We start from the raw sequence: 24,509 nt of genomic DNA, 5'->3' as shown, positions 1-24,509 counted from the left end.
AGTATGACTAACTCAGCACTGCCTATATTTTTTATGCAGCCATTAGATAGGCCTTAAAGATATACGCTAGTTGTGATTTAACAGAGTATTACAGTTTATGCCACAACATATTTTTGTCAACAAATGTTATAATAAAAAAGTTAGCGTATTGTACTTTGGTATGATGCAAGAAAATCCTGTTTCTCGTACTTCCGGATGCCTTTTTGATGTGGCCAAATTCAGAGCGCCTGAGAAACAAGATTTACAGGTCTGTTCAAAGGGACAGATTAACAATTCTTGGGGAAAAGGGACCACTTTTACAGTGGTGGCTGGCATCTACTGAGAGGGGGCGGGCAAATGGGTGGTTGCGCGCATGGGCAAACAAAATTGAAAAATATAGAAAAAAAAGAAAAACACTTTCCGGATCATGATAGACAACGTCCTCCTCACTCTGACCTCTTCTGCTGGGACTGCAGTGCAGGCCTCAAACAAACTCCCTCGACCAATCCTGGCCTGCTGAAGTTGAGTTAACCTATTTTACAGAACAATGCATGTGAGCAGCACCCAGATTGGTGGGAACTTCCCAGCGCACAGGAGGCCGGCACTTCCTCTCAACCTAGCTGTCATAAGACAGCTAGATTGAGAGGTATAAAGTGTGCATGTTTGGCTGGCTGTCGAAAGACACCCGGCCAAAGAGACAGATGCACCCTAAACAGTTCAAAGGCAACCCTCTGCCCACCACTCCTCCCTGCTGTCACTCAGCAGGCCCCGCCCCTGTCCTGACGCTCGGTTCAGAACTGGATGATGACAAATAAAATGGTAATGAATTACCACTTAATTTTTCATCATCCCGAAAAATAAAATGGTAATTCATTGCCATTTTTTTTTTTTTATCTCTGTGGCTTTGGGGGGCACTTAGTGGGGCGACGGTCCCCTGCGCCAATGGAGGAGCCGCCCCAGAATTTTCATTTAGGATGAGTAGCGTACATTCAATCGACAGCCATTGGTAACTACAGTTATTTTGTGCACGCTAGCCAAAACGTCTTGTACTCCTATGTAATTATGAACTTCTAACTTTTATTTCTTTAGTAATAAACGTGCTCTGAAATAGAGCAATATTTTTTATAGGTTCTATAGAAAGAATCCTGTTGCTCTCAATTAAAACCTACACTTAATAGCTTTACGTGGTCAGAATCAATGTTATTTACCAAAACCAGAGATTAAAATATATTCTAAACTATTTACCACACAATACTTTTAGAAATGATTATTTTACTATTCAAACATAAAATTTGTATTAGATGCATTGTTTACCAACTAGATATTGACACCCTTCACAGAATGTCCTAATCAGCAAAGGCAGACATTCTAAATATGCTCTATTCCTTCAAAACCCTCTAGAAATCTTTTCCACTGTCATCTCTGATCCCAATGACAACATCCTTGAGCAAGACCCCTCTTCACCTCCAAGAATTTCAGCTTTTTTCTTAATAATGCATCATTTGCTTGTACAGCTCATAGATGCCCCCCCTCAGTGTACAGTACTCAGCTACATCTAAAATGTATGTACGCTGTCTTTAAATACCGCACGTCAAATCAATAAAATGCATGTGAATTTTTCTTGTAGGGACTGGTTGTGCATGACTTCCTTTTACTCTTCAGCACCCATCATCAGTCTGCTCTTTCAGGAGATTGCTTATACTCTTCTGCTGCTTCTTTGAAGTGAAGTCAAAGATCAAAGAGAAAGGATCCATTGTATCCCATAAAAATCTGACTTTTAGTGCTGTTCTATCTGGATCTTTAATCTCTTACATATATAGTCAATTGGAGAGAGGTAGTGCTATAGGGTCTCAGCGTTTGGTTAAGACTACTGTAACACTTTCTCAACCTTGATTATTGCCACAGCCAGACATCTCTGCAGATCTTAGCTTTGCCAGAAGTCTTCTACTAATATCTATCATCAGTCACCAACTTAAGATGTGCAGAGCTTCCATATTTATACGTTACAGAACACACTATACAAAATTAACTGTGATGCTGTCCGCAGACAAACTGAGAGCAGTATGAGAGACTAAAAGTCACATGGCCTTATTTGGAATTTTCAAGGAAACCTCCAGTGTCTTGGGGAAACTACAAATATGGTGTAGAACATATTAGCTGAATTTATTCCAACACAGTGCTAATACTGTGAAAGAATTTCAGACATTTGAGTCTTCTTCATATTTAAAGTTATATAAACTCTAAATGAAACCCAGACATTCGCAGAATGAAAAAGAATTGGGAACCTGGTAAATTGTTGTCTGGCTTTGCAGGAGTTGTATCCTTCAATTTACACCAAATGGGATGAAGCACATTTCCAAGTCACAAAATTCACGTCTTTTCAAGAATGGTACAGCTGGATCCCCTCAGCTATCTTTGGGGCATATTATCTATAATCTGCGATAATCATCGCAAAACGAGGCTAGCGCGTTTTTTTGTATCGCCCCTTATCGCTGGATTTTCTCGCCTTGTTAGCGGTGTATTATCAACGCGTCGCTCACAGGCGATGCAAAATCCAGCAAAATCAATGGAAACAGCGATAGCAGTCTGAATCCTGAGATAAACTACCTGCAATATTGGAATGCTTGCTGATACGCAAGTGTGTACTTACTCTGACAACCCACCTTCCATTGGCGAGAGGGTAAGTCAGCTTTTTTTCAGGTGTAAATTTTGATCGCTTCGCGGGTCCAGGGCGGGTTGCTAATACAGAGACGTGTTTGCGACTTATTTAATGGAGTTCTTGTAAGGATCGCCTGCTTCGGATCTAATTAGCGATATATATCGCTGGCCTGTGATGCGTTCCGGAACTGGCTTATATCACAAGATAACATGCATGTTAACAAGACCTTGATGATAGCGCGATAATGAAATTGCTGCCTTAGCGCTGAAAAGTGCCGCTAAAGTGGCAAAAATACGCTTGCTAATATGCCCCCATGTTTTTCTGAAAAATCAGGAACTGTAGCATAGTGATGCTAATTCCTTTCGTTTAGAATCCTCCCATGGACGTTACAGTTATGGAGGAATTTACGTGGTTACTGTTTTTTAGAAAGTTGTATGTTGTCATCCTTTTCTAAATCTGGCCCAAAATACCACAGGATATCATATCTGTTCTCTAGACTTTAGTGCTGTTCCACCTGTGCCAAGAGAGGGCAAGCATTCAACAGATGATGGAGCACTCCTTGAGCAGTCAGATAGCATGTTGTTAGAGGCCATGCTCAGGGAGTAGCTAAGAATCCTCACTGTGTAGACTACGGAGGAGTTTCCACGCTCATGGTCACTAGAGGGGTGTTGCACAAGCATTGAGGAGCTTCGGGTGTAAATGGACGAGGCTGGAATGCGAGAATGTCAACAGGAGCTTCTTCTTTACATGCAAAAACCAACGCCAAGTGTCAAGAAAGGGACATGGACAAGCTTTTCAAGATGATGGTCTCTCCGAGAGTGTGCTCTGATGTTCCAAATCCTAGAGGAAGTACATTCCTTACCTGTGAAGTCAGTTCATGTTTAACGCACATATAAGGATGCATTTATAAGTGATAGGTTTGGTCACAATAAATGTGCTTCCTTCTTGCTACTATTTTCAGTCATAATTTTTGCTTCTTGCAGTTTGACCTTCCCCTGGATCTACTTTTGGATATTGTTGGTTGTCTCTTTCCCCTTGCCTGGTGTAAGAGCGAGTTTGGTGCTTTGCTTCTAACATATTTATTAATATATATCTTAATTCAAGAGCTACAAGATGGCCAAGGAGATTATTTACCCTTTGAGGTTTTTTACCTCCTAACTGGAATGTGCATAAGGAGCTACTTGACACCTTTGACATGTACTATTAAGTGCAGGTTGCCACCATGGCTACTGGGGTGACTATGAAGTGCAGGTTGGCACATCGGCTACTGGGGGGTGTTGCCCTTTCTTTGAGCATTCAAGAAGGATACTGAACTTACCTTCTATGTCCATACTTTAACAAGTGTTAGCCCTAGACAATCCATCACATGATGTATTATTAATGGTAGTAGTAAGAATGTGTAGATACACAGAACGGTGAGCAAAACTGAGCAATTTGTATAAAGTTTTGAAAAAAACAGTGTGAAATGATCTTGATTGTATCGCACATCAAAACTGAATTTGACAGTGTGTCTTGGGTTCAAAGATGATGCGAGATTGTGCCAAGAGTTTAGTTCAAGGAGAAAATGTCTCTGAGATGTGGATTTTCTGTTCCTACAAGAAATTTGCTGCTTGTACCAGTCCCGATCAAGTGAAAATCATGCAAAATTCTGTGGCTGCAAATTGTAGCACAATTTGTGAAATGCATAATCCCATATTAACAAAAAGTCCACACTGGCATTAGTGTAGAAGAGAATAAGAGATGGAAAGGAAGAGGGTGACAAAGTACTATTAAATGAAATATGGTAATGTGCAAAATAGTGTGTAGTCACCATTGAACATGCTCATTATGGATCACATGCAAGAGATCCTGTAGTGAAATAAAGGCCACGTGTCTGATTATGCTACTCTATTCAATCTTGTTTTTTGTGGCAGCAACATTAAAATAAATAAACTTTACAAATGTAAAGCGCAAACTTTTCACCCCTAAGAGTATCCAGGCACTGGGGGGCCGTCTGGGGGATTAACAGCTAGATTCATCAAAGGCCCATAGGAATGAATGGGGAGTTATTCCTTATTTGCGCTTAGCAATTTGCTAATCGCAAATAAGGATGCGATTTCAAGGGTGCCAGGGGTGTCCAAAGGACACCCTGTAGCACCCCTGAAATGTAATCTACATTGGTGTTGCGCACACACATGTCCAAAGGACATGTGTGTGTGTAACATGCAACTTAGAAAAATGCATTTAAATGCATTTTTCTAAGTTTTCGCTATTTACCACGAGGTTTGACCTCGCGGTAAATAGCGGCCCAAAATTGCGATTTTGCAATTTTAAAATGGTTCATGAATTGCATTTAAGGAATCTCAAATAGAGATTCCTTAAATGCAATTCCTCGCAAATGTGCGAATTCTTTATTAGCGAATTTTGCATTTGGGATGATGAATCCCAAATGCAAAAATTGCACTCGCAAAGGGCCAGATTCTCAGAATCTGGCCCTTTGTGAGCGCAATTAAGCTTGATGAATCTGGCCGTAAGTGAGCTTTTGCCTAGAGTCACATGATGCTGAGCTAAATGGCTGCCGGTGATCGAACCTTGAGCTTCACGCTCTGGAGTCACTCGCTCTGGCCACTACGCCACATCTCTCAATACCTTTTTCCTCGAGGCTACCATGACCCATGGAAATCTGCATGCACTGAAAAATGCTATATATCACCCACTTTGGAAATATGACGTAGGCCAAGGTACTTGTTGCAGCTGTTGGACACCTGGGAGTGTTCCATATCTTAAATTGTGTTTTATACAACCGTGGTACTATGAGGTTCAGAGACATCCCAAACTGTAGAAGAAATGCCAACTTTTGAGTCACAACAGAATACACAATCAAACTCGAGGGTGGTGGATGTTCTAGATGTCTTCTGTATTGTTCCTTCTTCAATTTTTAACCTAGAGTTTCGTGATGGCATGCAGCGTGATATAATTAATTACATGAATCATTATGTAATTGACCATATCAATAATAATAATAAGACAAACAGCATATCAAATGGGGTAAAAATTGCGTTGACGGTGGAACTATCAAGAGCCAAGACAAGTAAACAAGTAGCAGGACAGGAGAGAAACAGAGACACATAGGAGGTAATAACAAACAAAGGGAAAGAAGAAAACACAACCCAGTAATGGAGAACGGGGTGAATGGAAGATGGGTGTTTTCTTCCCAGGCGGAGCCAAAAAAGTTAATTTGCTCCATGGAGAATGTTCTGCTTCCACAGTAGGCATTCACATTTTGCAAAAGATGTTTATATCGATTTGGAATGCAGAGAAATTCTTTTTTTACTTAGATTGTTTTCATTTGAATAGGAACGTTTTTCAGACCTTCTCGTTTGGGGTTTCCTCGTAGCCAGCTTTAAAAACTGATTGTCAAACACACTCTTAAAGCCATTTAATAAAATAATAAGCTTGTTCACACATAACCCATCAAAATGCTGGAAATACTGTGATGCTAACTTCAACTGTTCAAATAATGATGTTGTCACACTCCCATCTTTTTAGATTTTTTTTAATTGCGTTCATTTACAGAATATGTATTATATTTCCTAAGTTTTATAAGAATTAAGACTTTAGTACAGCACGTCCCTGTTCTGCCTTCACCACCCATGTCCTATTGCTAGAAATGCACATGAGCACTAAACGTTAAACGTTAAACATCATTTGATGATTGTGTCTGTACTGCACAAATACTATTTCACTGTGTTGTCTTGTGTTCCCTTACAGCATGCCCTTGCTTGGGCACGAGCACCAGCAGCGTGTCTGAATTTCAACTGCATGCTGATTCTGCTGCCTGTCTGTCGAAATTTGTTGTCCTTCTTGAGAGGGTCGATTTGGGTAAGAGCTGAGCCGTGCACGTTGTTTTTCTTTGCTAAAATAAATTCATTAACACGGGTTTTTCATTTGGTAAAGAAATGTATTAACAGCGTTTTCATGTAAAAAATACATTTATAACCCCAGCATAAAAATCGTATATATATATATATTCAATGAAAAAACCACAGGTTATAGGCCATATATAGTTAGGAATTAGCATTTACAAAACCTTATTTTACTCGCATAAAACCATTGAAATTCCATATATAGTTAGCTAACTATAAGCGCTAACTATATATCGCGCACCCGCAATCCACTGCTGATGATGTCACATATTACATCATTCATGACATGGTCAGTGACATCACTGATGACATCACTGATTACAACATCCAGTGACTGTATGTTTCTGTAAAGTTAAAATATGTTTCACATATTGAAGAATGAGTGGATGTATAAGTGTCTGGATGAAGAATTTAGTAGGTGCATGACTGACTGTATGAGTGAGTGATTAAATGTGTCTCACTGAGTGCATGGGTTAGTGACTAAACTGTCTTAATTCGTGCATCAGTATGTTTGTTGTTGTGTAAACTGCTGCTTGTGTTGATCAGTAGCTATAAGAGTAGCCATATGGGTTATTGATTGGTTGCCCAAATATTTGAATGGGAGGCTGAGTGTGTGTGTGGGTGGCTGGGAGGTGCGTGACTCTGTGCATAGATGTGTAAGCAGTTGATTCACTAGGAGTATGAGTTCAAGAGTGCATGTGGAAACAGCTATATGAGCGGTTGACTGTGCATGGGTGTGTTGGTGAGTGAATGGATTTCTCATTGCTACATGTGCAAGTAAGTACGTATGTAAAACACAATACATGTGAGAGTTGAGATATATAAATAACTGAACATAAGAGCCAGTGAATGTGTGAGTGGCTGTATCGATCACTGTGAGCTTGTATCAGGGATTATATAAGAGAGTAAATATGTGTTATTATATGTTTGAATAAGTAAGATGTGTATAACTGTATAGTTGAGGAAATGGAGGTGTGATTGATTCTTTGCATGACTGACTAGGTGTGTGAGTAAGTCCATGGATGAGTGACAGTCTGTGAGTGTCTGTTTATACTGAGTGTATGTAAGGTTATATTAGAGTCTGAAGAGGTTCATTGTATTATCACATGAGTGATGTGATCAGTGATGACAAATGAGATGTCATCAGTGATGTCATTTGAGTTGTCATCAGTGATGTCATTTGAGATGTCATCATTGATATCATTTGAGTTGTCATCAGTGATGTCATTTGAGATGTCATCAGTGATGTCATCAGTGATGTCACTGACCATGTCATGAATGATGTAATATGTGACATCATCAGCAGTGGATTGCGGGTGCGCGATATATAGTTAGCGCTTATAGTTAGCTAACTATATATGGAATTTCAATGGTTTTATGCGAGTAAAATAAGGTTTTGTAAATGCTAATTCCTAACTATATATGGCCTATAACCTATGGTTTTTTCATTGAATTTTCAAGGTTTTGTAAATGCAAATTCCTAACTATATATCCACTATAACCTATGGTTTTTTCTGTGAATTTCATTGGTTTTTTAATAGCAAATATGAAAAGCTTTAAAATGTCAAGTACGTGATAGATAAAAACATTTTCGTATTTATGCACGCTGATGTGCTTTGAACGCTGCCCCCCCCCCCCTCCCCTCTTTTGCCTTTGTTAGTACTCTCTCTTTGCAGATACAGAAGGGCAGTTAACGCAGGCCTTTACCCGCGTTGTAATCCGTCGTACCTCCTTGTCTCTCCATTTGATTGATTGTTGTCCAAGCATTTACTGTTTTAGAATTGGTTCTCTTTGGATCATTCTCTATTTACAAACAAGCACAAAGTCGCAATACTCTGTTTAGTCTTTGCAGATAGTGAAAAATCGTGTAAAAAAATAAAAGTAATCGAGCAAAATCAGTAGGCCACTAATTGGATCTCTTTTTGACCTCGCTAAAATAGAAATATTAGGAACAACCCTTCTTGAGAAATACGAAAATAGTGAGATGAACTGAGCTCCACACCATGAGGGCTGCAAGACAGCTCGGCTCCATCACCCATCCCGCACAAAATAATGACAAACCCTATGCAAATATTAAAAATATAGACAACACACCAGCAAAGAAATAGGGTAAAACATTTTATTAAAAAACTATTTACATAACGTTGGTTTATAAGATGATGTCAGTAGTGGACCGATGTGTGAATAGATCGAAAACAGCACAAGGCTCCAAGATCCGGATAGCAAGCTCCTGGATGTTGGGTGCCATAGTTTAGAGTTCTGAATTTCAGCCTTTTTCAATGCCTGTGCTTTGTTGAATCAAAATGGCGGTTTGACACAAAGCTGACTCAAGCGTTGTTACTGATGCTATGCAGACCAAAACTGGTTTTCAGTTTGTACATTTTTCTAGATTTTTCAATCCAAGTTTGGTTGACTTTGTAGAACGATGGCTTCAGATTTTCAACATACGGTGTGGTGGCGCTGACTGGGAGGGGGCGCTTCGCTCCTGCCCCCTCCCCAAGTAAGATTTTCATACGTGAAAGTACGTTAATGGTTTTGGTCCCCGAGATGCTTCGATGTCACTACCATTCTCAAATAGCATAAGTTCTGGATGTTGGGTGCCATAGTTAAGAGTTCTGAGCAGCGCTTGTAACACTGTCTGAAGCTTATTTCCTCCTACTGCAGCTTCACTATTCTCAAAGTAAGTGAGTGTCGTTTGTGGACCTGACTGCATTAGAAAACAATATGATATGTTACCTTCCTAAACAGCTTGACGGAGGCCCCTGAGGGGCGCTGTGATGGCCATGGACTCGGAGAAGACGCTTGGCTCCGACACCCTCCCCAAGTCTTATAGCACTGGTGTAGCCTGAGATCGCCCCCGACATAGGCGGCCGGCTCCCGGGGTCCGGCGGTACTTTTTGCCTTTTGATGACTCTTCAATTCTGGACCTTGTCCCACAATCCGTTTGACCTGAAGACAAGCTGTAGTGAGGCGCCCCTTTATCGTTTTAGTTGCCATTCCGCCCGCTTTTGCTACACTGTGCCTCTTCCGCCATTCAGCTGTTTTCCGCCCGCTCTTGCGACTACAGCGTCTCGCTCACCATGTAGTTGAGATGCGCCCGCTCTAGCGGTGCAGCGATAGGCGGCTGCCACAGGACTCTCAAAATGGCGGCCGGCTCTTCGGTTTTGGGCCTGGTCCACTAAAATGGCCCTGGGACACCTTGGAACTCGGACGCTTGTCTGCTAGGGCTTGGATCCCATTCTCGAAAAGCGTCCCCTCAGCCGTGAAGATTCTACAAAAGTCATGGGGGCCTCCGACTCCCGCAGGCTTCTGGTGGGGAGCGGCTGCCATGATTGCTCGTGGAATGGCCACGACGGAGCTACGAGATGGTAGTGGTCTCATGCTGACGCCAGCTTTAGTCTGAAACATCCAGAAACACTGTAGACTACCAATTCGATCAGTTCCGGTAGCGCCCCAACATGACCCGGAAGAGAAGAACTTGCCCTCCCCTCTTTGACTGATGGTTCTTGTTGCCTGTCCCCTCTGTTGTCATTTAACAGAACTTTTTGGACTACTGAAAGGGGTTGTGTTCTGAACGCTGGTTGGTGGAGACATTTAGACTATATTCTTGACCTACGTTGTCGCGTAATGCGTTTTATGACACGCCGCGTTAGCGCACCCGGAAGTGATCCGAGGCGCGGCGCGCAGCGCGTAACGTAAGCATAACAGGTCATGTGACTTGTTAATAAAACTTTTCATTGGTTCATTTTACTTTTGTTAATTTAATGATGAAAAGCTTGGTCATATGACCTAAAAATTACGCTTTTTATTATTTTCGAACAATATTTTTTTTTCAAACATATGTTATAATATTCCAGGCTAATGTACTTTCCCGGAAAATTTACAACTGTCTGGCAAGTAAAATATATTCCTTTTTCGAGAAAAAGGGCGTTTCTTCCTTCCATGACGGAGCCGTTGAGTAAAAGAGATTCGGCCTGCTGTCTTAGTCGCCGATGCGCCTGATTATCAGATTCTTATCGATCACTTTATGTTGCAGACATGAAAAACACAACTGCCCTTGACCATTTATCTTTACTGCGTTCCTACATATTATACCTTTTATCCGTCATGTAATTGGACTGCTTTATTTCACTTGCCTTTTACTGATTCGAAAACAGTCACTAAAAGTAAAAACTTTACAAATGAAAATACTACTACCGTGTTTTGTTTTAAAAACCTTTATTGTGAAAATGTCAGTATACAAATACGGGCCTATAACCACGTGGGCCGGCCACGGAGCAAACTCAAATCGTATATGATGAGGAGACATTTACACTGTAGAAGAACGTAACGAGCGGGCCATTAGGTGACAAGAACAAAGGTGTCTAACAGTTGCGGAATCGGTGGACGTACATTTTGTAATTAAAATACGACAGGGCCACTTACAATAACATTTTCTAGATATACATTTGCGGGCAAAGAGTTACGAGTCCCATTTATACCGGCGCCATTTTGGGCGAGGCCGGGCAGGTCCAAGATATAGTCAAAATGTCTCCACCAACCATCGGCCAGACCAGAACCCCTTTCGGCCCTTTATGCTACAAGATGGTGTCTTCCATTCAGAAAATATTGGTGGCAGCATTTTGAAAGGAAACAGAAACAGCCGTTCTCCTAGTGAGTTTCACATTGTTACATTTAGGAAGAATGTTGAAGAGTAGTATGTGGAAAATCTGAAGCCATTTTTCTACAAACTCTCAATCAGACTTGGATGGAAAAAAAAACCTGAAGAATGTACAAACTGAAAACCAATTTTTGTCTGTATAGCACCAACAGTAACGCTTGAGTCAGCTTTGTGTCAAGCCGCCATTTTCATTCAATCAATAGCGTCCCCCTGCACACATTCAGGGACCTGGTCGTGTCTTTAGATGAAACGCATTGTAGGAAAAGAAGCAGAAAGGAAAAGGAAAAAAGTTCCGCCGGACCTAGTGAAGCTGCAGCAGGTGCAAATAAGCTTCAGACAGTCTTACAAGCACTGCTCAGAACTCTCAACTGAGGCACTCAACATCCAGGACTTGCCATTCGGATCTTAGCGCCTTGTATTTTTGTTTTGTTCTTGATGGAGGGGAAACAACAAAAAACAGGCATTGAAAACGGCTCAACTGGAGCAAAAAAAAAATTACTTCTTGGGTGCATTAGGGCATTTATGATTTTCGAATGCCGTATTCATCATGTTGATGCTCATGTTGCCATAGGACAGCATAGCACCACAGTGTATACAAGTTAACTTCATATGTTCAGATGAGGCAGGTGGCATATTTAGCATTCACCTTCTTTGATCCAGGAGGGATGGAGAAAAACTGCCAGATGAAACTTGAAACTTGGCCATCCAGATCTCGGCGCGTTCGACTCACTGTACCGCAACAGTGACCGCAACTCAGCTGGACACGCCGTCTTTCGGCGCAGCATTGTAGGATGGCCACACCAGTGCGGCAATTTGCTAGACACCACCTCGGTGCCATCCGGATCTCGGCGCGTTCGAGTCACTGTACCGCAACAGTGACCGCAATTCAGCTGGACACGCCGTCTTTCGGCGCAGCATTGTAGGATGGCCACACCAGTGCGGCAATTTGCTGGACACCACCTCGGTGCCATCCGGATCTCGGTGCGTTCGAGTCACTGTACCGCAACAGTGACCGCAACTCAGCTGGACACGCCGTCTTTCGGCGCAGCATTGTAGGATGGCCACACCAGTGCGGCAATTTGCTGGACACCACCTCGGTGCCATCCGGATCTCGACGCGTTGTGCTGCCTTCGGCCTATTCGCACATCGGTCCGCTACTGACAGTGACCGCAACTCAGCTGGACACGCCGTCTTTCGGCGCAGCATTGTAGGATGGCCACACCAGTGCGGCAATTTGCTGGACACCACATCGGTGCCATCCGCATCTCGACGCGTTGTGCTGCCTTCGGCCTATTCGCACATCGGTCCGCTACTGACAGTGACCGCAACTCAGCTGGACACGCCGTCTTTCGGCGCAGCATTGTAGGATGGCCACACCAGTGCGGCAATTTGCTGGACACCACCTCGGTGCCATCCGGATCTCGACGCGTTGTGCTGCCTTCGGCCTATTCGCACATCGGTCCGCTACTGACGCCGCCTCACGTGCCAACGGATTTTCTACGCTTTTTGTAGCCCTATGCCGCAGAACAGGTCATGTGACTTGTTTATAAAACTTTTCATTGGTTCATTTTACTTTTGGTTTCCTAAAGATGGAAGGCTTGGTCATATGACCTAAAAATAACACTTTTCATTGGTTTAGAACATTTTTTTTCCCAAACGATGAAAGCCCCACCTTGTTTCTGGATCATTCAGACTGAAGCTGGCGTCAGCATGAGAGCACCACCATCTCGTGGCTCCGTCGTGGTCATTCCGCGAGCAATCATGGCAGCCGCTCCCCACCGGAAGCCTGCGGGAGTCGGGGGCCCCCAAGACTTTTATACAATCTTCACGGCTGAGGGGACGCTTTTCGAGAATGGAGCCCAAGCCCTAGCAGGCAAGCGTCCGACTTCCAAGGTGTCCCAGGGCCATTTCAGTGGACCAGGCCCAAAACCGAAGAGCCGTCCGCCATTTTGACAGCCATGTGGCAGCCGCCTATCGCTGCACTGCAAGAGTGGGAGCAACTCCACAACATGGTGAGCGAGACGCTGTGGCCGCAAGAGCGAGCGCAACTCAGCTAGATGGCCGCCACCTGGGGAGGCCCGTTCACGCCGCCTCCCCCCCCCCCCCCCCCCCCGGGCCGCCGCACGCCAATTTTCGGAGCAGCATTGTAGGATACCAAAACCAGTGCGGCAGTTTACTGGACATCACCTGGGTGCCTGTCGTACATGTTGTGTCAGCCATGTGACACTGGACACAGACCGCTACTGACGAGGCCTCCCCCCGCACCACCCGGGACGCCCCACGCTGTTTTTCTGTGCTGCATTGTAGGATCCCTAAACCAGTGCGGCACCCAGGCGACATCACCTGGGTGCCGTCCAGAACTCTGCACGTTGTGCTGCCTTGGGACTATTCGCACAACAGACCGCTACTGACGAGGCCTCCCCCCGCCCCACCCGGGACACCCCACGCCAATTTTCGGAGCAGCATTGTAGGATCCCTAAACCAGTGCGGCACCCAGGCGACATCACCTGGGTGCCGTCCAGAACTCTGCACGTTGTGCTGCCTTGGGACTATTCGCACAAAAGACAGCTTCTAACCATTGTTGCTTTTTGTGTTAATAAATGTTTAAATGTTTTTAGTTTTTGTTCTGTTCATTATCGTTAAAAGTTAATAAAGTTTTATAACCTTACTTTGTTGGAGTGTTATCTATTTTTTGAAAAACGGGTGAATGGGGCCTTGAATCGGGTTATTGTCATGTGTGGGCTTTGGAAGTGTGCTGCTGCAGGATCGGACATTTCAAACTCAAATGCACGTTCTTTTTCTTACCTTTCCGAAGCATGGAGCGCAATAGCAAGCAGAGAAAGGGTGATGCACGTGTTGAACACTACCTGACCTGGCAAGTTGCTGGCAGTGCCCCCCCGCCCGCTCCTGAAAGAGGGCACACACACACCGCCGCCCCGAGTACTTCAGAAATCTTTAAAAGACCATGCGCTTGTTCATGAGGCTTAAATGGTTTATCACCTCTTCTAGAACCCCTACATCGACCCTCTGACGTTTCATGGAAAAATTACCATGTAACACAATACCAAGCCCTATCAGCTGAAACCCCCAAGGAATCGTGGGGCATATTAGCAAGGGGGTTTATCTCCGCTTTTTTGGCTTTAAAAACCATGAAAGCGGAGATAAAATTATTTCCCTATTATCAAGCTGTCGCTAACACCAGTTAGTGACACCTAAAAGGAGATAGCGACCATCTTGGGCCCGGCTTTGCATGTCAGTGATACTTATCACTAATGACATGCAAAGTGGCGTGCCAAGATGTTAGCGACTGGAAACAGTCCCTAACATCGCTACCTTCTATTACCAACTTTTGGAGATATTCGCACTAAGCGCGAATATCTCCAAAAGCTAACACCTGCCCTGAGCAGGTCTTAGCCATGTTATCCAATGGGAGGTGGATAACATGGCTAAGAGCATTAGGTCGATAATACATGAATATCGCTGACTTTTCTGCGATAATAGCAAGGTTTATCTGCGATAAAAATCGCCGATGTGCGGCGATAATTTTTGTCTCTAAACAAGTTATAGACAAAAATTATCGCTAGTTGTTAGTAATATGCCCCCGGGTTTTTGCTTGCAGAAATCGGGAGGCGGGAGACTAGCACTGAAATCAGTACTCACACGCCTGAATCAGGAGAATTGGCATGTCTGAATTCTCTACAGCTGGGGCCATAAACTACATCCGCAGGGGTAGGTGATAGCCTGGGACCAGCCTAGCATCTAAAATGGCTGCCGTGCACGACAAAATTGTGGCATTCGAAAAAAGGCAAGATGGCGCAGCCGCTGGAAGAGATATATCAACATATATCAGCCTCCTCAGCCACCCTCAGGAAACATAGGGGATTAGGATATGTCTCCCGCACCCCCTTATACCTAGTACTTTAATTAACGAAGCACAAAATGGCGAATTCCCGTTTCGCTACCAGTTTGCGGCCCAGTTCGCGGCCCGTGAAGCGCTTCTACCGTGAAAAATCATTTTTTTTTTATTTTCCCCACGGGACCCTTTAATAACCCCAACAACATTCCTAGGGGGTCAAGAGGGGGATACCTTGCCCCCTTTCATTAAATTCCCCCTTAGTTTTTCACCTTTTCTTCTCTCTCGATCCTACCGAGAGACAAGATGGCGGCCGCTCCGGACTGTCACGCAGCAAAAAAAAAAAAAAAGCTCACGCACAGCCGCTGGAAGAGATGTATCAACATATATCAGCCTCCTCACCCACCCTCAGGAAACATAGGGGATTAGGATACGTCTCCCGTACCCACTTATAACTAGTAATTTAATTTACGAAGCACAAAATGGCGAATTCCCGTTTCGCTACCAGTTCGCGGCCGCGCTTCTACCGTGAAAAATCATTTTTTTTTTATTTTCCCCACGGGACCCTTTAATAACCCCAACAACATTCCTAGGAGGTCAAGAGGGGGATACCTTGCCCCCTTTCATTAAATTCCCCCTTCGTTTTCCACCTCTTCTTCTCTCTCGATCCTACCGAGAGACAAGATGGCGTCCGCTCCGGACTGTTTAGAATGTTGACAGACACCGGAGAGCCAATCAGCTTTCTGCGCGCAAAGTTCCGATAAGCGAAAAGTAAGCGGACCGGATCGCTGCCCAGAGCGCTGTTACAGATATATATCTTGGTTTGAACGTTAATTTCTCAAAAACTACTGGAGCACATATATTGAGACCTAGCAAAGGCACATCGGGCTAACAGTCCCTACAATTTTGCCAAGTTTCGTGCAAATCCATTCAGCCGTTCGAGCTAAAAGTGAGTCCAACCGCCCTATGGAAAACTCAATGCAAAAAACGCGTTTTGGGACCCCCCTTTTTTCTCGGCCCCCCCTTGACGAAACCCCCCCAAATTTTCAGGGGCTGCTCAGAATCAAAATGTGCCATTTTCCTGAAAATTTCAGCCGATTCCGTCCACAAACGCCAAAGTTATTAGACATAGAATTTTCAAAAGTCCCATAGAGAAAAAATCCTAACTATATATACCTACTGGCGAACGCCAGTAGGTAATATATATATATATATATATATATATATATGTATATATATATATATATATATATATATATATACACACACACACACACACACATATCTATATATATATATATATGCATTGTTCACATCAATCTAAATGTACAATCGACATGATAGTAATGGTTTATACTCATGTGTGGCTTCCTCAATTTAGTAAGACAATGATTCCTTTCCACACTCTTTCTTTCAAGTCCTTAGGTGGATTTATTTCCACAAAATATTTATCAATGACATTTTTGTTTAGCATTTGTGTCTGATTTTTGTCTTTGATTTTCATATTTGATTTTCATACTATCTGTTATCCCACCAGACAAGGACTAAATTAAGTTTGTATAATATAATAAATAATAATAAAATGGGAGCATCCATTGGATGTCCTGAAAAGCGATATTTACATACTTTTCAAAAAAGGTCCACAATTAATTTAATTTATTGGAAAGCCTTTTGAATATTCTGATAAAGAAACTTGCTTTGTGCACTATTTTTAAATACCCTAATCAACATTCATTAGAATGCCAAAATCATCTTCACTTTGCCAATTACTATTTTATTTTGCCATTTTTTTTAAATGTAGTGTGGGGACTACTTGGCTATTGTCACTATGTAAACAAAACAATGGCTAAATTCGAAAATATTCATTTTGGTCTCTGAAGGGAACTATTTTATGTCCGTATTTGCTCTTGTGACAGAGCAGAATGTCATCACGCACAGTGAAGTTAGCTAATGGCTGAAGGAGCAAGCTGAAGTGGGTGGGAGAAAAATATGAAATTCGAAACAGCAAACAAATGAAAGAAGAGGACTTGCTGAAAGTCCCTTTAAATATAATATGAATACAATCTTATTAAAATCAAAAGGTCTTGGCTAACGCCTGACCTAAAAGAGGATATAGATCATTTTTTTTTTACTTTGTCACATAACACCTCTATTTTCCAAAACTATCATTTTCTTGTGTAGTATCATGTATTCTGTGAAATCTAGTCTGACGTAATGGGTGACTATACTTCAGGGATAAATCACTAGTTTTGATTTAATGTGGGAGTGTTTTCTTATCGTTTTATTTTGCAACCCCGTTGAGTCAACTGTCTTAAAGTTCTAGACCACAAGATTGCAATCAAAATATTAACAAAAATGCTTCAGCTTGAGTATCCACTGCAACTCAGAGTTCTATTCCTGTATTGATCAATTAAGTTTGAAAAGTGAAGAAGGTGCCAGTGTATGGGTACATTTAATTAGCGATGCCAGACCCAATGATTATTTCCTTTAGTAAAAGGATTCTGGAGTAAAGTATATTGATGTTTCCTAAACATGTTTTTGGGATACCGTTATGATTTCAATTATCCCTGTTGTCCGTACTGCAATTCAGTAACACTCTTACCTTCCATAACCGTGAATGCCAAAACTACATTATAAGTGATAATTTGTGATACAATGACATTGTTGGACTCACAATTCGGGTAATGTGGAAGTCTGGCACTGTCAGATGCACCAGTTTGAAAGGGCACAAGTGTGGGCTGTTTTTAGGTCTAGCCTTGGCAGTGCGCATGCGCTCTCGGCAAGACATGTTGTGACCCTAAAAACGACTTTGATCCCACCTACTGCTTTCCATAGGTTCATTGCAGTATTGCTCTTTTTTTCTGCCTCCTAACTCATTCGTGCAGCCGATACCTCACTTCCGTTTAAAGCGGAGGAGCACCGGCCAAGTACGGTTTCCTTACGCTTTCCTTCTTTAGCTGTTGTGTGGGAGAACTCTTTTTTTAAAATTGTTTTGTTCCACCCATCCCTGCTTGTTCTCATTAGCCCATCTCACTTTTCCTTTGCTTTCGCTGTTTGTTTTTATTAGCCCATCCCACTTTTCATTTGCTTTATCTATCCTTGGCTGCGCATAGAGCCGTCATTTTTTAATTTGCTTTCACTGCTTGTTGTTTTTTGAACATTTGCCACCACTTAATCTCCATGTGCTGCCCCCCATCGAGCCACCCCCCCCGTCCCTCCCGCAACACTGCTTTTTTTATTTTATTTTTTTGCAGTGTTATATAGCGCAAACTCGACCCGAAGGGATCAGGGCACTTTTCATGACCACCAGTTGCATTACAGATGGGCACATTCATTTTTCAGACACAAGGAGATTAAATAATTTGTGCACAATCACAAGAATCTTGAGCCGACATCGAGATTCACAACTGGTTCCCCAGTGTCAAGGTAGCCCGCTCTGGCGGTTACACCACATCTGACCGCTGCTCATTGTTCTGTTTACTTCGTGCATGGGCATCATCAAAAGCTCACGGTTGCCACGCTGTTTGCTTTGGTGTTTTTAAGCTTCTGCAACTACTTAATATTCCTCGTGCTGGCCCCCCAAACCTCCCACATCAAAGCTCTGCTCTTGCACCTTTGATGAACTGAGGCTGGTGCGAGTGCAAGTCTCAGCATGCACTTGTGCACTAGGGCTAGTGTATACAGCCTTTGTTGGCACTTCGGGACAAACTCATTGTTGCTATTTGCAGCACATGAACACATCCTTCAATCAGGAGTACAATTTCAAGCTGACAGTTAATCTCCTGTGTTGACCCCCTACCCCTCCCACAACACTCCTTTTTGTGTTTTTGGCACCTTTGCTGCCACTAAATTGCCCCATGCTGCCCCCACCCAGCCACCCCCTCACCCCTCCCACAACACTGCTGTTTTTATTTGATTGTTTTAGTGTTATATAGCGCAAACTCAACCCATAGTGATCAAAGCGCTTTACATGACCACCAGTTGCATTACAGATGGACAGAATCCATTTTCAGGCACGCAGGTTGCTTTAGCCAATGTAAAGACTCAAACCTGGCTCCCCAGCTTCAAGGTCAGTCACTCTTCCCATTATGCCATATCCGACTGCTGCTCCCTCCCCTCCTCTTCCCCCCTCTTTCCTCCTCCGCACGTAGTCACTCCTTCTAGGCATGCCTCGCTCATGATTTGCCAATGCTTGTTGTTATTTGGCACACACCAGTAATATAGTATTCCACAGGAGGATTACTAGCAGGGTTTCATCTTGCTCCCCTGCCCTCATGCTGCACCGGCCAAGAATGTTGAGTACTCCAAACAACTTCTAACTCTCTCCTCTCTATCTACCAACCCTCCCAGCTCTCTCTTTCATCCATTCTGCGCTAGTCTCTTCTTCACAAACTTGCAACCTCCCTCTGTTCCACACTCCCTCTCATATTCATTTTACCATGCCCCATTCTTCTCTAACTATCTCTTTCTCCCTGTCACTCATGCACACTTCTACCTAAAGCCTCTTTCGCTTTCTCTGTCTCTCATGCTCATATCCTGCTCTGGTATCATGCTCTCTTCTGTCATGCAATCTCCCTGACCCTTTACAGCAACTCCTTCCCTATTTTTAGGTCGAGCATTCGAGACCTCCTGTATATACTTTAGTATATACTTTCTTGTATATGCTTTAGGATATACTTATACCTGTATGCACTTTGTGGGCTCTGGGGATCAGCCCTAGGACTTGTCTGCTTCTGGTGAGGGACTTTTTTCTGTTCAACTGTCTCTATTTAACGGTCTTGATTGAAAACAACCAGTAGAGGTCAGTAAAATACCAGAATTGCTTTCTCCTGAGGGACTTTCTTTTTTTATTTTTTCTGGCAACTGCCTCTATTTAACTTTCTTGATAGAAAACGACCAGCAGAGGTCAGTAAAATATCAGAATAATTTAAAATCCCGTATTTCTATTTGTAAAGCGCAAACTTTAGCATTCTCTAGATTCAAGTCCATAGAAATTGTCTTCCACGAGCGCTAGAGACAGTAATATTCTTTTCAAATCTTTTATTTTCAGTGTTATGACCACCGAACGCCCTGATTTTATATTGAAAACAGAGCTTTGGACTATACCAATTCCCGCTGAAATCAATATTTCTCTCTATGTGTTCCCATACCTGGTGTTTCATGCAGTTTGGTGCTTACTTTCCCTCTATGTTAAAGAGCAGTAGGCGTTTCAGCACCAAGGCTAACGTGCTGCATAGCTTAATACAAATAGGGTCCAAAAGGCGAGACCGATTGCTTTGCAAATGCTTCTTTAAAATAATGTTTCCACTAGCCATGGGGTCATACAAATGGCAATAGCCCTATGCAAATATGATCGCTCCACTACAGAGAAAAAACAAAAGTAAAAAACATTGTAATTTACAATGCCAGCAACTCTAACTTTCACAAATGCGAGACCAATTGCACTGCAAATGCTTGTTTATTTTTCGGTACCGTCACTCCCCACGGAAGAAAAAAAAACATTAGCCCCACCGACTGCCCTTTTAAGTGGCCCAGCCAGCAGTGCCAGGCTGCCCTAAAGGCCAGTCTAGTACAAGACCCGAAATTGAGCAGAAACAGTGAAATAAACCATGTTAATGGTTGTCAGTAAATGTGAAACAGACGCTTACGCTTTTGTTCCTTCCTCAATCCTTTTATCTGCTTTTATTTGCGAACTCTGGGACGGGTGTTTCACTTCACATTCTGCGGTGGGAAGCTTCCTCTTCCATTTCGTTTGCTCTGTGCATCATTTACAAAAGAGTGAAGGAAAAAAGTTTCAACAGAACACAGCAATTTCACAACTAGCCTTGCGCTGGGGGCGGTCATCAAGCTTGCACGTATCACACGAATCTGTGTTTGAAGTGGCAAGTCCAATTTCACTATTCTGAGACCAGAAAAAGGATAATTTAATTGTTCGGTGCTACATAAATGTTTCACACCAAGCGCCCTAACTACATCAAGGACTCTTTACCTTCCCTTTTCGGTTAATGAAATAAACCGAGCGTAGTTGTTAACTCTTTCCATGCTGATGACGGAACCGCTCCGTCATCAGTAGCAGTGGCGCTGTGCTGATGACGGAGCTGTTCCGTCATGGCCCGCCCGACGCGCTTCCGCGGCGCTGATTTCGCCCCTGCGCGGCGCTGATTTCGCGCCTGCGCAGTGCGTTCTATTAAGCGGGCGGGGCCATGACGGAACCGCTCTGTCATGAGCACAGCTCAACCGCGGCTGGTGACGGAGCGGTTCCATCCCCCCCCCCGTTAGCGCTGCGGCGGAATAGCCGCCGCAGCGATGAGGTTAATTCTTCGTGTAACCAAGTCATTCATTTGTAAGTGTGGCTTGACAGTGAAGAGAAAGTTGGATATTATTGTATCAACAGAAAAAGAGCTTAGGAGATGCTTTCAGCCCTCAAATGTTGATTAATTTGAGAACTGATTATGATTGGTCAGAAGTTGTGTGCATCAGCTGAAAAAGAGTGTTTATATTGCACTTTTTGCCTTGAGGGAACGTTTATACTCATCACAGCAGGACTGCGTTGGTTATGGTCACTAGCCATTGATCAACTGTATAGGCCTGCTTGTTTACTAATAAAAGCTATGACAAAGGCAGTAGGCATGGCAAATTTTGGTCAAAAGCAGATGTTCAAGTCAACAAGCCTTGCAGGGTGGATTGTCATTCCATCTTATTAAAGCTTGAGGACAGATATTTTGTTAGAGGGAATCGCAGAGATTACCAAGGTAAGTGAGGGGTTTTGTGTTGGGCAGCTTCTGCGACAAACACTCAGGGTAGAAGTTTTGTATTTTGAGAAGTTTTGTTATGCCATTTTGGGAAAGGCTGTACATTGTTTTGTCAACTAAATGTTTGTGCATATTTATAAGTCTACAACGGTTAAGGGGGGACCTTCGTTTTGTCTAAATACCGATATCCTTGAGCACAGATTTTCTTTCTCAGATGTTCTGATTTTTAGCTGATGAGGAGTACTTATATTGAAATTGTTGCCTTGTGGAAAAGTTTATATTCAACACAGAAGGACTTCGTACTAAAGCCAGTAGGCTTTTGAGGGTGGATTGACATTAACGTATTTAAAGCTTCATGATAGGCATTTTATTACAAGGAATCTTGAGAGTCCCTTAGTGGGCATGGGTTCTGGTATTGGTTACTCACTGTCACAAACCCTTTTGGTAAAAGGTTTGCACTGTGATAATCCTTGTTATGCCTTTTGAGGAGGGATTGTGCAGCATTTTACCGTCTGAATGTTGTATATATCTGTAATTCTATAGCTGTATACCGGTAGTTGCCTTGTTTGAAAGCTTATGGGGATAACAGCTATAGCAACAGCCCAATAATTAAGGCTATAGCCTGATTGGTTCATTTGTAAAAGTTATGTCAGAAGCCATAGGACTATCTTTTTATTATGAACATTTTACCCTTTCCATGCGGGGCTAATTCTCCAGCGGTGATGGGGGGGAGGGGCCACGCGCGGCACCACGGTACTCATGACGAGTCCAGCTCGTCATGTTGCAAAGTGGAGCTGTGCTCATGACGAGCTGGACTCGTCATGACTCCGCCCACTCTCCACTCCCATAGAACGCCCGCACAGGCGGGGAATCAGCCGCACGTGGGCCGGCCGCAGCAGTTATGACGAGCTTAGCTCGTCATGAGCACAGCTCCACTGTGCCTCATAACGAGCTGAGCTCGTCATAAGCATGCAAGGGGCTAAGACAAATATAGTAAACCTATTTATTGTGAAAATCATATGTCAATGCCAGTAAGTCTGTAGATTGTTATTAAACTGTATTAAAGCCTGTAGACATGTATTGTATTACACAGATTCTCAGACATTAATATAGTACAGAGTTTTGGGTTTGTTTTCCCCTCTGATTTCTCACTTTGACAAATCTCATAGGTAGAAGATTTGCAATTTGATAATCCTTGTTTACATTCTTAAGAGGGGTTGAGTGTTGTTCTAACAATGTTAGGCCTGTCAACCTTAGGGTGGTCTTCCCCCAAGCTTTTTGCCTCTCCTCCTCCATTTTCATTGGACCAATTTTCATTGGCCTTAGGACTGCTAGCCAGTGCTAAAGTGCCCGTGCTAACTCCTTAAAACATGGTAACATTGGCATAAAAAAGAGTTTAAAGACCTGCAAAGGATGGTATCCCCAATTCCATAGGTAAAAACAACACACACAGAAATCCTTGGGTCTGAAGTGGAGAGGTAAATGGTCAGAGATGCTGAGAAAATCACACAAAAGTATCCGTGGAATTATCCCATTCAGGACGTAATCCCTCACCAACCATAGGTGGCATGCCTCATCATCTGGGATTCTCCTCTTAGTGGGAAGGCCTGGTCCCATCAAGTGCTACAACCCCCTCTCTGAGAGGGAGGAGCTCAGGGACGTTTTTTGTTCTACTCTATAAGGAATATTCTAAGTTCAACAGATAAGAGCGATATGAGCTGGGGGAGGGCGCAGCGCAACTGAAAAAGTACTGTGCAGGAACTGTGAGAATACACTAATAAAGCACATAATTTGTTTTGACTACCTAGTTTTAACATCATTTCCTACACAGTACTTTTTCTGAATGATGATGAAGCATGTCACTTATGGTGGGTGAGGGATTACGTCCTGAAAGGGATCATTCCACAGATATTTCGGTGTGATTTTCTCAGTATCTCTGACCATTTACCCCCCACTTCAGACCCAAGGATTTCTATGTGAGTTGTATTAAATTTTGGCATACCCACAATTGGCATATTCAATTTACTTATAAGTCCTTTGTAAAGTGCACTACATGTGCCCAGGTCCTGTAAGATAAATGCTACATATTTGTTGACATTAATTTTACACTGTATATCAAAATATTACTTAATATGAGATATATATATATATATATATTACACAGTGGTGCTCGGTACTGTGTATATTAAAATTAGAGTTTCCATAGCAACAGCATATTTTTTTAGCTAATAACTTAGGTGCCATATGACCAGTCGTCATGAAACTTTCTGAAAAAGTTCATCCACCTCAGCTCATTCCTGGAAAGTATCAGGGAGATCAGGACCCAGAAAGGTGGCGGGGGGAAAACATTGTGGTCCAATGTTAATTTCCATTAAAAACGATACAAAAAAGACAGTTGAATGGAATTACACCACATTTGGCAAAAATGTAGTCATTTACTCAGAATGCATGCTTTTCATTATTTTGTGTAAGTCTGTTCAGCTGTTCTCAAGAAATGTGTTTATAAAGAGATACTTGGGGTGGTCATAAGGGGGCTAAAATATATTGATATCTAGAGACTTGGTCATGAGTATGATAGTACCATAATGCTTTTTAGAAAAATATGGGTCTCTGATTGCCCTAGAGAGCTTGTTCTCCCATTGTCCTTTTAGATACCGTGGGCCTAGTACCAGAATATATGGCCTAACACACACATCATATA

At 42.8% G+C, this 24,509-nt stretch overlaps 1 protein-coding gene across 1 annotated transcript in view; it reads left to right on the top strand.

The window, feature by feature from the left end:
* CYBB (cytochrome b-245 beta chain) overlaps nucleotides 1–24,509 on the top strand; it is a 79,074-nt gene that overhangs the window by 7,749 nt on the left and 46,816 nt on the right. Inside the window, exon 3 of the mRNA XM_086934160.1 lies at nucleotides 6,389–6,499. Coding sequence (XP_086790286.1) covers nucleotides 6,389–6,499 — 111 coding nt within the window. The remainder of the gene's footprint in view (nucleotides 1–6,388; nucleotides 6,500–24,509) is intronic.

This window comes from Lissotriton vulgaris, chromosome 8 (assembly GCF_964263255.1).
Source record: "Lissotriton vulgaris chromosome 8, aLisVul1.2, whole genome shotgun sequence".
NCBI classification, from domain to species: domain Eukaryota; kingdom Metazoa; phylum Chordata; class Amphibia; order Caudata; family Salamandridae; genus Lissotriton; species Lissotriton vulgaris.
This window is presented reverse-complemented; position numbering and strand designations above follow the sequence as displayed.